General features: G+C 32.5%; 1 protein-coding gene and 1 pseudogene across 1 annotated transcript; both read right to left on the reverse strand.

Moving 5' to 3' along the window:
* Positions 1-529: 529 nt before the first annotated feature.
* Positions 530-2169, reverse strand: LOC133180388 (uncharacterized; annotated as a pseudogene).
* A 266-nt stretch (positions 2170-2435) lies between these two features.
* Positions 2436-12010, reverse strand: LOC133180389 (uncharacterized). Its single transcript, XM_061314926.1, has 5 exons — positions 11836-12010; positions 8347-8592; positions 7672-7890; positions 2808-2945; positions 2436-2470 (listed from the first exon to the last, which is right to left on the reverse strand). Exons 1-5 carry the CDS (start codon positions 12008-12010, stop codon positions 2436-2438), a joined length of 813 nt encoding a protein of 270 aa, XP_061170910.1.
* Positions 12011-17385: the final 5375 nt, after the last annotated feature.

Here is a 17385-nt window from a genome sequence, read left to right on the forward strand (position 1 = left end):
TTTAAGAATTCCTTCACAAATGAAATATGTATTCATGATTAATCAGAATCACAGTCTTCAAAAATAAAATATGTTGTTAACTTTTCATTATTTTACCAAAAGGTACAATGAAATATACAAGATAATCCATGTGTTGTTTCTTACCAACTTCAGATATGAAATTAATATAAAAACAATTGTTTCAAACAGTAAATAAGAACAATTCACATGTCCTTTGGCAATGGTGGGTTTTCAGGTGGTGGATACAAAGGTTATGGTGGACTTGCAGTAAATTCAGGGCCTGCGGAAGATGTGACAGGATTTGTTGGATACATATAGCTATTTCCATATACATCATACATTGAATTCCAGTGATTTGGGTACATGACATACTGATAAGGAGTAGTAGGTGATGACATGGGGAAATATGGGTTGCACTGTTGAAAGTTTAACGGCTGTTGTTGGGTTAATGAAGCTGGTGGGCTTGCATAACTGGGGGAGGTTTGCTTTTGATCAGGCATCTTTTTTGGTGTTGTGTCGATGTCGGCTATCATACTCGATACCCTGGATTTTCCCTTTACAATAAGATTAATGTGTTCTAGAGTCTGGACTTGGGGTATTTGTCCATTTGTTGCAATTTTAATATATCTTAAATCCCTTTGTAAATTTTGAGCTCCATCTTTACCTTCATATTTCAGAGAAAATAAAGCTTTCAAGATTGGACGCATAACAGATATGAAATTAGTGTTATTGTGCTTCTGAAACATTTTTATGCTGTTAAGTTCATCATTTATGTTCTTGATTCTCCTCTCTACATCATTTATTTCCTTTGTTACCTAAAATAAAAAATACATGTAAATATAAAATTCCTATTGCCCTGTTACCCTTAAGCATACCCAGCAAAGTTTTCAGCATATTTTCATTTATATAAGTGTAATTTTGAAAACAATTGTACATATACAAATCACTAGTCTTAGATTTCCCAGAATATAAATGCTTAATGCTATAGTGTATTTGGGTATAATGGGAGATATCAGTTATTTACAGAAATCGAGAGTTGTCTTTTCCACTGTGCAGTGATTTACAAAATGTGTCACGATCTGGTTGCTTTCGTAAGCACTACCTGTCTTAACTGGTAAAAATGAATATATCTAGTCTACACTTTACTACAACTTTTCCACTCCATAACCGATATTAAGATGGGGAATGCCTATGATCATTTACAATAAATTTTACCCCCACCTTTTGAACTTGTGTACTTTCATACATGACCTCAACGTACCAGGTGCTCCTATTTAACAATAACTTTACAGGTGTTTTAATAAGTTTTCAGAACAACACAGCTTTTGTTTTAAACATATAAACGTATATATGTAAATAAGTAAAATACATGTAGTTCATAAACGTATTTGAAAAGGTATGCTGTATATATATATATATATATATATATATATATATATATATATATATATATATATATATATATATATATATATATATATATATATGACAAGGTGTAAGTGTATTCATGAGTAAAACCTGCCTCTGTCACCGTCTGCTTATGGTCAGGGTGTTTGCCTTCCTGACCGCATATATGATACCCCTCACAGGCCAAGAAGGGACAGGACTTGTTCCCCCGATTCATTATGGATCGATGCCCCTTCCGATGACAGTTGTCGCACGATGATTTGGTGATCGGATTTCCCGGGATGCTGATTGCCGACAGTGCAGTTGGTTTACGTTTTAAATCATTCAGTTCATCTTTCTTGTGAACGAGTAAAACGGACAAGGTATCCTTTTCTTCATTTAATCTCTCCACTTCCTTTTCAAGGAAATTTTCCGGAGTGCGAGGCGCGGCGACTGGACAGGTTTTTCCGGGGTAGGCCTCACGCTGGTCTGGGTACATGGATCAGGGTTTCCAAAACGCAACCTTTTTGGTGCTTTGGGTTGTGCACTGAAGCCCTCCCAGCACTGTTCTTTCATTTTGGCTTTAGTGCTGCGCGTCTGGAGATTCACAATGCGTTCTACCAACATTCTTCTGTATACCCGGGGGATGTTCATTCCCTCCACTTCGTAAGGTCTTAGATACTTGAGGATGGCATCGCTTTTAACGGCTAATTTCATAAATTCTTCTTTGTACAATACAAAACCGTCGTCAATTTCGCGTAAATACTATTCTAGTCCCTCCATTGCGATACACTAGTACTGTAAAAATGATCATACCTATTTTTATACAACCACGCGCGAAAATGGACGGGCCCCAAATCGGCCAATTAAAACGCATGACTCTTAGAATGTAACGCGCTAATTCAATTGTTTAACTGTCAAATCCAACTGTGTCGTCACTGAATGCAATGGTATTACGATCGTAGTGTATACTTTCAAGCGAGATTTGCGATAAATATCGTTTTAAAAATTCCTGTATTTTGTTTTAAATTTTATTGTATTTCTTACTGTTACAAAGGGTTCCCCTGAAGCCAACAGAACATCCCTGTGAACAAGTACCATTGATATGATGACACTGTGTATCATTAAAACAATGACCACATTTCTGACTGCAGGAAGCTCCGTACATCCCACCGTCACATTCTTGAAAATTGATTTAATATATGCACATTCAATAATTCATGAATCCTAAATATCACGTGTTAAATAATATGGTTAAATTTTATTTCAATGACAGTTGCAAAAAAGTATATCATATATTCTCTTGATTTTAAACGTAATGATAACATTTTTCTATCCATTTGCACAAAATAGTGCCTTGTTATTTCTGATGTTTTGTATTTGTTTCTTGTTACTAATTGAAGACGAGTACAATCACATACCTCTGATACAGTTGGGTCCTTTATATCCAGGAGAACACCCAGTTAAACATGAACCGTTTGTATGAAGACACCGTGATCCGTCGAGACAGTGTCCACAAATTCTGTTACAATGTAAGCCATATTTTCCACTGTCACATTCTAAAAAATACATCAAATAAGTCTAAGTCAAACTATTAAGTTATTCTAATAGTTATGTTTTTGTTCTCTCTGATTCCGTGCTATTCAAATACAGTAAAATACGATTATACTGGTGCTAGGGACGAGCGATTGTGCTTCGATATAGACGTAATTCGTTATGTCCGTTTAGTTTATCTGACTTAAGCCCATGGGGAATGAAAAATCACTTCGCTATAAGCCTGGACTCATTATAAGCGCGTTTGCTATAAGCGTTTTTACTATATTTCACAAATTTCCAGGTACGTTTAACATTCCTTTTGGTTGTTTGGCGCTTAATAAATTGTATGATATACTTGTGCGGTATATTCAAGATAGAATAAATAAATAATAAATAAATGAGCATGAAATGCTTTTTGAAATTCGTTTTGTTTTTAAAATCCTATATATTCCTTACCTGTGATATTTTGCTTTTAAATCTTATTGTATTTCTTACTGTTACAAAGGGATCCATGGTAGCCAACAGAACATCCTCCTAGACATGTACCATTAATATGATGACACTGTGTATTGCCAAGACAATGACCACATTTCCGACTGCACGAAGCTCCGTACATCCCACCGTCACATTCTTAAATATAGTTTTGATATATTTTGATAAAGTTTTGATCTATTTTGAATAATTCATGCATCCTTTGTTAAATCATTTGTTAAATAAAATACTGAAAACTTAACATTTTTGTGACAATTGCAGGAGATGTATATCCTATATTCATTCAATTCTAAACATTTTTCCATCCATTTGCATAAGTAATTCTAATGTTTAGTATTTGTTAGTTGTTACTCATCGAAGAGGAGAAGAATCACATACATGTACCTCTGATACAGTTGGGTCCTTTATATCCAGGAGAACACCCAGTTAAACATGAACCGTTTGTATTGAGACACCGTGTTCCCTCAAGACAGTGTCCACAGATTTTGTTACAATGTAAGCCATATTTTCCATTATCACATTCTTTAAAAAAAATATATGAATTCATTCTGAGTTAAAATGTAAAAATTATTTTTGATGAAATATAGGATTTTTTTGTTTATTATTATTCCTTGCTTGCTCGTTTTGTATGTGAGAAAACATAGGCTGAAATTCATATACATGTATCTAACAATTTCAATTTCTATTTGGCACTTAAGGTTATATGCAGTCTACTTTTAAAAGTTGTAATTTGCTGGTTAGTTTTCAGGACGTTATCACTTTAAAATCATAGTACCATCAGATGTCATTGACAAAAAAAATCAGCATACTATACCAGGTGTTTTAATAAGATATCAAATGTTGAAAATCCCTCAGTAAAAACTATACTATAAAATTACTAAATCTATCATTTTAGCTGAAATGTCCTCAGAATCCTTTTAGAGGAGGTATACAACATCATAAGAGTTGAAAACTTATTGGAACTCTCAAATTACAGAAAATACGAAAATTAAGTTCAAAACTACGTTGCATATGTCCTTAATGAGTTGTGGGATATACATGTATAGTATATTTAAATTATAAAAAAAAATTGAGAAAAAAGTATGACAATGAGTTTTTTTTTTAATTCTGTTTTGTTTTAAATTCAATTGACGTAGTATTACTTAAGTTGGATACAGAGTGATCCCTGATATCCCACAGAACATCCTAGTAAACAAGAACCGTTGATATGGTGACACTGTGTGTTACCAAGACAATGACCGCATTTCTGACTGCAGGTAGCTCCGTACATTCTGCTGTCACATTCTTTAAGACAATTAAATGTTCAATATACTTGTCAATAAAAGAAGCGTGTTTATGAGATACTATTGGCTTTGGCGATGTTGATTTTGTATGATGTAAATCTAACAACAGTTTTCGATATCAACTTTGATAAAATGTGAAAAAGCAATACCCAACCCAAAATATAATATATTATAAGACTAAGCAGGATGTAATTTTTGGAAAAAAATAAAGAAAATATAATACGTGCCATAACAAATATGCTAAGCAAAAACTCAGTGTCCACTTTTTAGTTATGCATATACTTTATAAATACGCATATGCATTTCTCTGTGTCCAAAATGTGATATGTATTATCTTTATGTCAACTTATTACCTACCCTGACTACAGCGAGGTCCTATATATCCAACTTTACACTCAAAACAGTTTCCTGTAGATATATTACATCTCTCCCCTTGACAGTTTTCTGGACATGATTGGTCACAATATTTTCCGTAATATCTAGAACCAGGGCATCCTATTTAAGTGACACAAAATCTTATTTCACTGATTGAATTGAGAACAAAGATAAAACTTTAAAATTGTGGTGAGGATAAAATTACGCTTTATGTCATATGGAGACATGAACAAAAGCATTTTCTAAACTTGCCATAAACTTCCACTTCACACAATTCACTGTATGCCAATGGAGAATAGTAACTGGGATATGTCACATTCGGTCTGCGCTCATTGTAGTATATAATATACCGTCCGTCTAATGGACAGTTTATTATCTGGTTCTCGGTAGGTGTATGGTCTACATTTTGCATTTTATGAAAACATAGACTACCGGTGTCCTTAGAAGTATCATAGGAAACATAAACAAAAAATCCAGCAAATCGGTCATAGAATGCACCAGGACCTAAACAAATTAAAATGTTTTTCCTTAGTTCATTGCCACTTTCTCTCTTTATAAGTAAAACAAAAACAAGGTAATCATTAAGGTTTTGTTAACTCTTTCGAGAAAGCTGAAACGTATCGTTACAAGACTCCCTGAATAATAACCATGCACTTTTATTGACATTAAAGTCTATGCCTACAATTAACAATTCTAATAGATGAATTTTTCATTCATATATATGAAAAATATTTATACCTAAAACAATCAATATCAGATACACTGTAAAAATGTTTTTTATTAACAATACGCGTGTATAAGACTACTACAGGAGAAGAAATTTTACAGTTAACGATATACGATATGCTTTCTCCTGTTACCCCCTTCCATTTTGTTTTATGCTCTTTTAATTTTTTTCTTTACATTTTCATGCCGACAGATATATGATATACCCATATCACTGTATATTTTTAATCATCAAAAAACGGAACATAATATTTTTTTTAAAAAATAGCTTCCAGAACAAAATTAAAAGAAATAACATTGAAAACATCTTTAATACACAGTAAATCTAGAAATAATCGAATTAATGTTTTTTTAACTAAAGACGCATTCATTTGAGCTTTAATTGTTGTTATCATTAAGAAAAGTATAAATCTTGGAAATAAACAGGTGACTAAAATATAGAAAGAAAATAACAAAAAATCGGTATATCATAAATATTATCATAAGATTCCAAATATTATAGGGTTATTGAACTTATATTGTTGAATTTTGGAACGAGTTGGCTGTTCAAGAGCAAGAGTTTGCGAGTGTATTTGTACAGCCAACGAGTGCCAATATTCACCAATATACGTGCAATAACTCCTTAATTATATAACTAGAACATCTCCCATTGATTAAAATTAATTAATTCAACTAATCAACTCAAATTAATAAGAATTTTCAGCATTGTGTATTTAAATTAACGTCTCTCCTGAAAGAGTTCAATATCGCATCATTCCATGGAACCTACCAAGCGTTATTATATCCTTATTGATGTTTTTATTGAGGATATTACGTACTGATTTATTAATTAATAATTTCAATATTGCTTGAAAATAAACAAATCTTACCTAGCTGCCACTGTCTATCATAAATTTGCCTTTGAGAGGTTGACCAAACGACATTTTTGTTTACAACTGGGAGTTCGATATTGAACGTTCGAATTCGGAATGTTTCGGGCATACTCATATACGTAATACAACTCAGCGTTCAATAAACGCCAACATATTGAACGCTAAAATTCTCTAGCTTTTTAGTAGTTTTTTTTTTATTATAGATTATTTATTAGCTATACAATAAATTAGGATATTGCTGTCGTAAAGTACGTCAACTTCTCTGGAATACCTGATTTGACGTCATAAAAGCATATGACATCAAAGCACTTGAGCTTACATGAGAAAGAGTCATAACTTTTACATCCCCCTTAAATGACATTTAAAAGATTTTAACCTTAATGTTGAACTCCATTGTTGCTTTTACCTTCATTGTGCTGTGTTGATGATGAATATTTGGAATAATATCATCATACTTTGCTCTTGTCTGAAAATGACACGTATTCAACAACAACTTCTCCGTCAGTTAAATGTTTATGGTGAATTGAGTTTTTCTTAACCATTCATATTCAAATATCTATTATTTTCATGACTCGGACAGGCACATCATTTACGAAATATGCTTACATGTAGCAGTCCAAGTAATTAATAATTTATCAATCAATAAGTCATCCAATAAAAGAAATGGTTAATATGTTTTGAAGAAACATTACTGACGAGGTTTTGGGGGAAAAAATCAATGAGCTTTGAAAATTGAGAAATGTATTGTCAGAGCAAGGGATTTTCCTCGCTTTGTACGCCCTAGTCCTTTTGATTTTGTTTATATTTCTTTACCGAAGTAAAAAAACATTTTTTTTTATATCTAACTCCTCCCTTATATAGTCAAGGAGATCTTGGGTCATAGTTGTTTCATAGGAAAATTCTAGGCACAGATTTGCTTTACACTAAGAAAAAATATGATCGTAACAAATCTCTAATTTGAAAATTTAAAACAAAAATTAGAAAGCTTGAAGAATACTTACTTGGAGCATTTCCGGTCCTGTAGTAGATGCTGATTTGACTGATGCTGACCACACTCCCTAGATCCACTCTCCACTCTGCTGTCTCTTTTCCATCTGATATTGTACACTGGTTACCTCCTGCTGAACGATCAAAATATTGTCCATCCACTGCTCTTGCTGCTCCCCAAATTATAGGTTCGGTTGGCCAGTTGTGCATCTGCCAGGTAGGTCTCCGTAAAGCTAAATTTACTTTCAAAACATTGTCGTACAATGAAAAATAACAACATTTACATTATATTTAACAAGAAGAAAAGTTTACGTTTAATAGCAAAAATAAAAAAAAAATTGGCATTTTTAAATGCATGAAAAAACCTTACTATAAGAACAGTGCGGACCTCGGTATCCAGGTAAGCAACCATTCATACAGTTACCAGTAACCGCGTCACACTGGTGTCCCTGGCACTTTTCTGGACATGATTGGTTACAAAATTCACCATAATATTCTTTGTCATTGCATCCTTTTTAAAAAATTAAATGATTTAGCTCCAAGGTGGATGTTTCACTAATAATTTGTAATTCCTTTAATACATGCACTTTTTATAAAAATAAAGAAATAAAATCTTGAAACGTTGGCATAAGAATTAACACCTGCCTGTTAGAAAATATCAATATAAATAGCTATCATTTGGAGCTCACCGTACACTTCCACTTCACACAACTCACTGTATGCATCTGGAGAGTAGTAATTAGGATATACTATACTCGGACTCCGCTCGTTATAATATATAACATATCTGCCATACACGGAGCAGTTGATCCTCTGGTCTTCTACAGGTGTACCAGTCATATTCTGCATTTCATGGAAACACAGCATTCCGTTTTCCTTTGAGGTAGTGTTAGAAACGTATAAGAAAAACCCAGCGAATCGACCAATAAAGTAACCTTAAATTGAAATCGATATAAACTCAAGATCAGTAGGTAATGATCGTACAGAATTTATGAAAATATCTTTTTCATGAGAAATAACGTGAAATATAATTTAACAGACTTTCATAATGTTTTAAATTAAACTTGAAAAATAAATAATGATTCCATGCTATTTCTTTACTCTACTTCTAACTAAACAACTGGCTTCAAAATTTATTTTTATGTAGAAACACATGCTACTTGTACCAAATGATAACGGGGGTTATACTGTTCTTGATTACAAGTTTACTAAGATAGAGCCAAAAAATTATAGGACCTCAAGTTGTAAACGAAAACTGTATTTTTTGAATGATGAGGTCTGTGATCTGCCCCTTAAGAATATTAAAGAGTTTTGAAATAGTTATCGTGTGATACTAAGCGTCATAATTTACGTCAAATACATGTCCTTTGTAAGTTTGGGAGAACCACATGTAAACAAAGATGGGTCATAAGCGAAGATAACAAAATTGGCCTTAGGCAAACAGTTTGATTCTTGGGGCTGACAAATCGAATGCTGCCCTCGAACACAATTAATAAATGTATGATATTGGACAAGACATGAGAGTAAGAGTGTGGAGAAAAGAAGGAGAAGAGTACCTGTTTGATTGCATTTACCCACTATCAAAAAGTATACTTTTGTTACCTTAAATGGTATGGGGATGCATCATGTATCACAGTATCGAGGCAATTTCTATCACTGATGAAAATATTAATGCAGAAAATTATATTTCTGTCAAATTCTGTGCCAAATAACAATTTGTGGCCTGTAGTTCTACTTAGGGCATTTTGCATACATATTTAAGGACGATCATAACTCGATACGGACCTTAACAATTTACAATACTTAACTAGAGTAAATGCTTTGATACTTTGATTTACTATGGAACTTTGATTTACTATGAAACTTTACTTAAGAACTTTTTCTACCGATATTAATGCTAAAATTTCTTTAATTTATAGAAATCAGATAAATTTTACCCATAATTTGTGAAAGTACAATTTATATCTTAATGTGAAAATTGGAGAACATAAAATATAACAATCTTTCATTCACTATAGTTAAAATTTTGTTTCACTATAGCAAAAACTTTGATACTATAGTAAACAAAAGTTAACAATAGTAAAAATAGCTAACTGTAGTAAACTCTAGCTAAGTATTATCCACGATCTGTAATACGCAATATGGGAAATCTTGACAAACTTTCATACTTTTTAATACTTTTATTTTATTTCAGTTATTTTATTTTTTACGAATACTTTTGGAGGGTAACTATATATGTTTTGTTCTCTTTGATTCAAACAATGATTCAATAATCTAAATTAAAAAAAAAACGTTTTATCTATTCGGTAATTAAAAGCTAACACTTTATATTTAACAGTCGGTTACTACTTATTCGGTCAGTAATCGGAAAATATTACTCACAGTACTGGGTACGGCTCATTGTATTCTGTTATCAGAAGTAAACAAGTGACAGCAGTAAAACATAATGAGCTGTTCCCTGTATCAAGGGATATGCATTTTGATCTATTGCCTAATAAGTTTTTATTATCAACAATAAAGTTTCGTTTTGCCAAAAAACTGATATAATACTAGTAGGACTGTATTTGTAAAACGTCACGAGAATAATATTTTACTCAGCACTTCATTTAAAATCAGGGAGTCTTACAGTATTGAGTAAGGTTAAAAATAGATTGATGTTAACTCATACTTTAAAAAAATTACGACAGAGGTCTTAAATTGACATAAGAGAGAAGCAACTGGGTATCGATCTTAATACCTCCCACAGAAGTGAAATCTTCAGGCACCTGCACTCAATATGTTCACATTTATATTAATTTTAGGTGATGGAGTTAATATTAATGCATTTCTTAAGTTACCTCTCAAGACTTAAATTCTGTAGTAATTCCTTTTTATGCCATTTTTGTTGTAAATAATTATAATAAACCCTTCTGAGCTAAGCTGTAAGATCGCAAACACTTATGATTTGATTGATTACACTTTGCCATCTAATTCATGAAACCAGATGGGCCATGTCATCTTCAAATATATTAATGACAGGCTTATGTTGATACTGGTTCAAAAAAGCTCATTCTCATTCAGAGTGCAAAAATAGATATAATTTAATTGTTTAATTATCGTTTTGGTCTTTACTCACCTAAATCTATTTACTTTTCTATTAAGATTTATATCTAATACTGTTCGTTATCTCCATATTTCCTTCATATTAAAGTTTGATTAAAAATAGCTGAGGCCCATTATTAACAGACCTTTTTTGTATTCTTATAAATCAGAATTTATTCAAAAACTTCTTCAAAAAAGAAGTTTCTTGCTGTGACCTGCAATGCAACATATCAATGGTCGCTTAACTTATTGGAACTGCGCTCGTTTTGTGATCGGGTGATTTCGATCCCGGCTTCACGCCATATCTAAGGCGTATTACGTTTGACTGTTCCTTCGCCAAGTGCTCTGCAGTAGAAGTAAAAGTCACAGGCTTTTCGAATATGATCTTCAGAACATAGGTCCCGTATTACGGTAGGAGATGACATGATAAAAAAAAAAAACTCTCTGTGCTCAATATGGTCTTGAATGTCAAATATACATCTAAATTTGAATATGAGTGAAATTTTTTCACATGGGACGTAAACAACAAACAAGAGAATTAATAATGGCCGTTTTCATTTTAATTCTTATCATCGTATTCATCCAGACAAAGAACACACTATACACTCAATACACCGTCTTGAACCGATTCTTCACCTTCACCTTACATGTAGTAGCATTACGTTCACGGTTTTTGCGGTTGTATTGACAGTTGCGTCACTTTGTTGGTAATTGTTACGCTCAGCAATTATGACGCAATTGCGGGGAAAATTTGTATTACACTTTCCAGAACATAATTTACTTTATAAGTGTTGGTGAACATGTTGTTTAAAAGTTATCCGTATTTTTGATATGCTATTTTTTAAACCAAATTTTAATGCAAGCCTTTTGAAAAGCTTATAAATGAATGTTATCGTTGAAACTTGCAACGAGTAGTTGTATTTAGATACTAGTTAGCCACAAAAATATTGTTAGAACATTATTAAAGATTCCAAAATTTGAACTTAGAGAGAACTTTTTGACAACACATATATGTCACAAATAAAATCACAATGTCATATATTTCATGTCAACAGAGATTATATTTGAAGATTATACATTGAACAGTTTATACGTACCAGGTCTATTATCTGTCCTGTAGTAAATTTTGATATAACTAATGCTGACCACTTCCCCTAGATCCACTCTCCACTCGGCGGTTCTTTGTCCATTTGCAGACATTGTACACTGGTTTCCTGATACCGAACGGTTAGAATATTTCCCATCCACTGCTTTCGCTGCTCCCCATTCCATTTCCTTACCTAGCCAGTTATTCTCTTGCCAGGCGGGTTTATTTAAAGCTAAATTCTCTTGTAAAGAAAATATGGTATAATTTAAAAAAAAAATATAGTCTTCCATTTCAATGGAAATTAATGTAATCCCTGATACATCATAATACACAGTTGCTAATCTTACACTATACTGAAAAGCAATTTACCTACTTTGCCATGTTTATTGATTTAAAAATGGAACAATCATTATTTTTAAAGAATCCAAATATGTATGTTTACATACATAAAGTACGAAACTATGATTCTGAAATCATATTTTTATCAATTGTAACCACTAGATCCTTTTCTTAACACATTTATTTAAAGTTTATTTTTAAATGAAGAATTTGACTCTTAAACTTTAAGAAACTAGTAAATGTGGTGATGATGTTGTTTAATGTAACAGGTTTTATAGATGAATACTTTCCTCTTTGCTTGTCTGATTGTGTATATTTGTAGAAGAGCTCCGAGTATCTCGAGGTTATTGTGGAATCATAACGTTCCAAGGGGGTTTAATTTTCCTGGATTCCATGGGCACCTTTTTAACTATGAATTTACAACACTGAATAGTATTGGAATATTTTTGCAACAAGACGTATCATAAGAAAACTGTACATTTGAAGCAACCGACCATCACTAGTCATCACGTATTTAATTAATTCCACAATATCCACTTTAAAAAAAACTAAACCGTCCCACTGCGCCATGCGCTTCACATTTAAGATATGTTAACTTAAGTTTAACCCAAGTTGACATACAAATGTCACCAAAACGTTTGATAGTACTAAAAAATTGATATGTGGCCCAATACTTTTGTAAATCGCCAAAGAGTTTACTCATACAAAATCAATACGAAGCATTTGAAATAATGTCAGTATATAACAACCCAATTCAATGGACATTGCTTACTGATACTGTTATCATTCGAAATCGTATGATCAAATGTGATACACTTTCGAACAACTAAGTAAGAAGATCTATACGACATTTTGTCTTGCTTGAAACATTTTTTTAAATTTCTAGAATTACATGTATATCTGTAAATGTGTTTCTGTCAGAATCAGGTATTCATTAAATAAAAACATAGCTAATAAACTCAGAATCACCATATTGATAATGACAAAAACATAATATCCAGGAGAGAAAAGTGATGAATTTTTCATTTTTCTAAATCCCATTTATTCTGCATTTGTATGCGAGATGCTTTCTTTCTTAAATAAATCTTTAGCCATATAGCTAGCAATAAAGTTTCCTATGAAAAAAAACAAAACATAAAAATTGAGAAAAGTATAAATCATCCTAAACAAGAATAAGTAAATAAAGACAGGCGTCCGTAAACAGAAAAGGGAAAAATTAAAAGGAAGTTATTGTCATAATGTAAAGGTAGAATTAAGAGAAATACAATGTTTATTTAAGCGGGAGTGATCTTGTCTTTGTTTGGACCTTCTGCAGTCCAAATTACAGAAGGAAAAAAACTTTGAAAAAGGGATTGGATTTATGTGTACGATGCAATTACGTGCAAAAAGTCATATTAAATGCCCCATAGCACCAAAAGAATTAAAACCCATATTTTGTTCTGATTTTTAATTAAGTTATGTGTGTCGATGCTAAAATACACTTGACAAAAATTTTAAAGACTTCTGATAGCAGGAACCAACCTCCTAAGGTGTTTATTTAAGATTTTCTTCTTATCTGAAGTGTGTGTTAGTGGTGTCCTTGGTTTGAAGTTTCCTTTTTAAGGAGCAGCACGATTTTATATACCAAACGTAATTTGAAAAGAAAATCCTGCCTTCTTATGAGATTAACTTCATAAATGAAATTACCGCGAAATCCTGTTAGAATCAATACTGCCTGTAAAGAGCGAACCAAAACGAGACAATAAGACATTCTTATATTTCTTCTTAAACGAATGAACGTCCTTGAAATAGTTTTCTGTTATTTCATATATATATACAGTATTTCTAAATTCAGCTTATGTGATGGGAACATATTCAAACTAAATGGGAATTAAATGATGTATATTCCTGTGCAATTGCCGTTTTTGCCTGTAAAATATAGCCAATATACTATAATACTGATAAAAAAAAAATATATAATATTTTAATCATTCCTTCCAAACCCTAATGTTATTTTAACAGGGTCATTTGTTGATTTATCTACGGAAAGATGAGCTGGTGCTACAGGGATTTACCAAACTCGATAAAAGTTAGAATTTCGTAAATTCATTGGTTGTTGTAATGACCTTCTTAGCAAATATAACCTATCATAGTGTCATATTTTGAATGACGTGTTACATACCAATTTTTAGTTTTTTGTACTTAATTTGACTACATGATATTTCGTCTAGTTGATGGGGCTCAAGGCGGGTGTGAGCGGTCGACAGGGAATGCTTTGTCCTCCTACACAGGGAAAAGTGCCTCGCATGAACTTCATATAAAATTCGCACCAATATCATGTGAATTCTTCGCATGAGAAGGAGACGAAAAGGACCATGCATAATATTCGCACAAAAATGTCATGCAATTTTCACATGAAATTCACACGAATATCATGCGAAAAGAAAATCGCACGAAATTCATGTGAAAAAAAGAACCCAGGTTTCATATGAATATCATGCGAAGACAAGCATATTTTTTGTACCCCAGATATTAATATCAAGCTATTATCTATCAGAGTGCACCAAACCTAATCCATTAATTCTATCCTTCTTCCTTGGAAACAGAATTTTTGCTTCTTGCAAATGAAGTTTTCTTGAAAAATTCTCTTTTTCTTACTTAGTCTGTTAATCCAGATACAAGTAATGCATGATTATACAAAAAGTAAATTTGAATTTGAAAGAATCAAAACTTGTTTTCTGGACTCCCTGACTAAATAAAGACATCTGTGTCATCAATTTCTACATTGAAAACTAAAACAATTGATCTTTTTCTATCTTCTTTATTTAGGTTCTCATCACATAAGATTTCTTTATCTTGAGGATTCTGTTGAGAGGGTGTTGTCGTTATAGCTGAAAATACTAAAGTAAACAATCTCAGGTTATTGAAATTCATAATGGACAATATTTTTTTAAATTAACTATGACTAAAACCCTATAGGGCCCTTAAGTAGGATTAATACCTCTTGGTCATAATCACCTATATGCCAATTATGTTCTCCAGCTACTACTCCAATAAAAAGTTGCATTTTCTGAGATACTTCTATCAAGTCTATGACCTTGACCTTGTCTCCTGACTCTGTTCTGGAAATGGCATATCTTATGATCATTATCAACCATTAGGGCAGTATGATCTTTGGGAGTTACTTTTTTCAATATACAATTATGTTATGGCCAAGAATTTAAATTTCAATTCCTGTTACCTCTACATTGCTTAAATGACCAACAGGCAGGATTGTTTCACTGCCTCAAATCATAATTAAGCAACCTTAAAAACATATCTAGTTCAAATTACCCTATGTTAGTCTTGGGATATACCTTTGAGTCACAGGTGAGTTTTGTCTCAGGTATGTCTACTGTGTTTCCATTATAGAGTTGTGAATGAAAATAATTTAATACATTTGTACCCTTTTGACCTTGAACATATCTAAAATGCCCTTGGTACTGGGTCAAGACTCATCTCTGGACACAAGCTACCTTTCTATCAGTTATGAGCCTAAGATTGCTTTCTTGGTTACAAAGTCATGTTCAAATAAGAATTTAATTCTCTTGTTCCTCTTTTTAAAAGTTTGACAAATCAGTCTGTAAATTCCTGTTACCAGTTAGTTCATATGTAATTACAAAGTGTAGGGAAAAAACAAGATGTGTTTGTGAAACACTGATGCCCCCGTATGGCAGCTTATGGTGAAGGTTAAACTTTCTCAAATGCAAGTCAAACTGCAAAGTCGAGAGATCAAAAATGCCCAAGCACAACCATTCAAAAGTTATCGTCAAGGTTAATGTTTTCTAAAAGTGGGCCAAACTCCAAGGTCAAGGTCAAAGGGTCAAAATTAATGGTATTCAGGGGGAAGACCTTGTCATAAGAAATATACATGCAGAATATAAAAGCCCTAGCACCAACAGTTCAGAAGTTATGGTCAAGGTTAAAGTTTTTCAAAAGTAGGTCAAACTCAAAGGGCAAGGTCAAAATTGTTGATATCCAAAGAAAGGTCTTGTCACAAGGAATACACCTGTGAAATTTGAAAGCCCTAGTACTAACTATTCAAAAGTTATGGCCAAGGTTAAAGTTTTTTAAAAGTGGGTCAAAAGTTATGGACAAGGTTAAAGTTTTTTAAAAGTGGGTCAAACTCTAAGGTCAAGGTCAAAAAGTCAAAAATATTTACACAAAAGGAAAGGTCTTGTCAGGATAAATACACATGTGAAATCTGGAAGCCCTAGCACCAACTGTTCAAAAGTTATGGCCAAGGTTAAAGTTGGGTAAATTTTTACAAAAGTGGGTCAAACTCCAAGGTCAAGGTCAAATATGTTGGTACCAAAAGGAAGGTCTAGTCAATAAATACACATGTGAAATATGGACGGACGGGGCAAAAACCTATATACCCACGACTCTTCGATTACCAGGGCATTATTATAAAGTGGTTTAAAAGATAATTTCCAGACAAAACATGTCTACAGACAGACAAACAGACATGGTGATTCCAGGACACCCTTACAACTTCTTTGTAGGAGCTAGTATATAACTTCACTGTAGGGGCAAAAAAGTTTTAGCTTTTACCAATAATATATGGCCCAGTGATCTTGACTTTTGAGATAATTCAATGTTTTACTACACCCACATCACTGTTTTCATTATCCCTAAATGCTCTCCCATTGGAAAATGGTTAGTCTGTACATTTCTGTTAAAACTTGAATTTCCTTAATCTGAGACTTAAACAAAACATGAGTTGTGCTAATTGGCCAAGTTGCATTATGGTTAAAATAGGCATTTAGGTGTGATTCTAGAGAATGTAATACGTACATATGGAAAGTGCAAAAGTTTACAACAACAGACAGACAAGTTTTGACAGTAAAAAGCTTACTAAAGCTTCTGGCTTAGATGGAATAATTAAATTAAATATGTTCAGCTTAATGTCAAATTTAAATTGTCGAAAAAAAAAATCATACATGTATTTACTTACATATACCATTGACAAATCTGTTTGCATGTATTTTCTGAGGATATAGGTACTCTGGTATTTGAAGCTGTGATGACATGCTAACTGTGCCTACAGTGAAAATTAAAAAATGTCAGATACTGTCAATTCAATAACTCCTTAGTACTACTGCATTTTTATGCATTTATTCTATAAATTAGCAGAATATATTTAAGAATTAGATAAGCAGAAATAACCTGAATGCTTATGGTTCTGCTAGTCTGATTCAAA

This window comes from Saccostrea echinata, unplaced genomic scaffold (genome assembly GCF_033153115.1).
Source record: "Saccostrea echinata isolate AGI-Se365-2 ecotype Australia unplaced genomic scaffold, CSIRO_AGI_Sech_v1 ptg000006l, whole genome shotgun sequence".
In the NCBI taxonomy this organism is placed as follows: domain Eukaryota; kingdom Metazoa; phylum Mollusca; class Bivalvia; order Ostreida; family Ostreidae; genus Saccostrea; species Saccostrea echinata.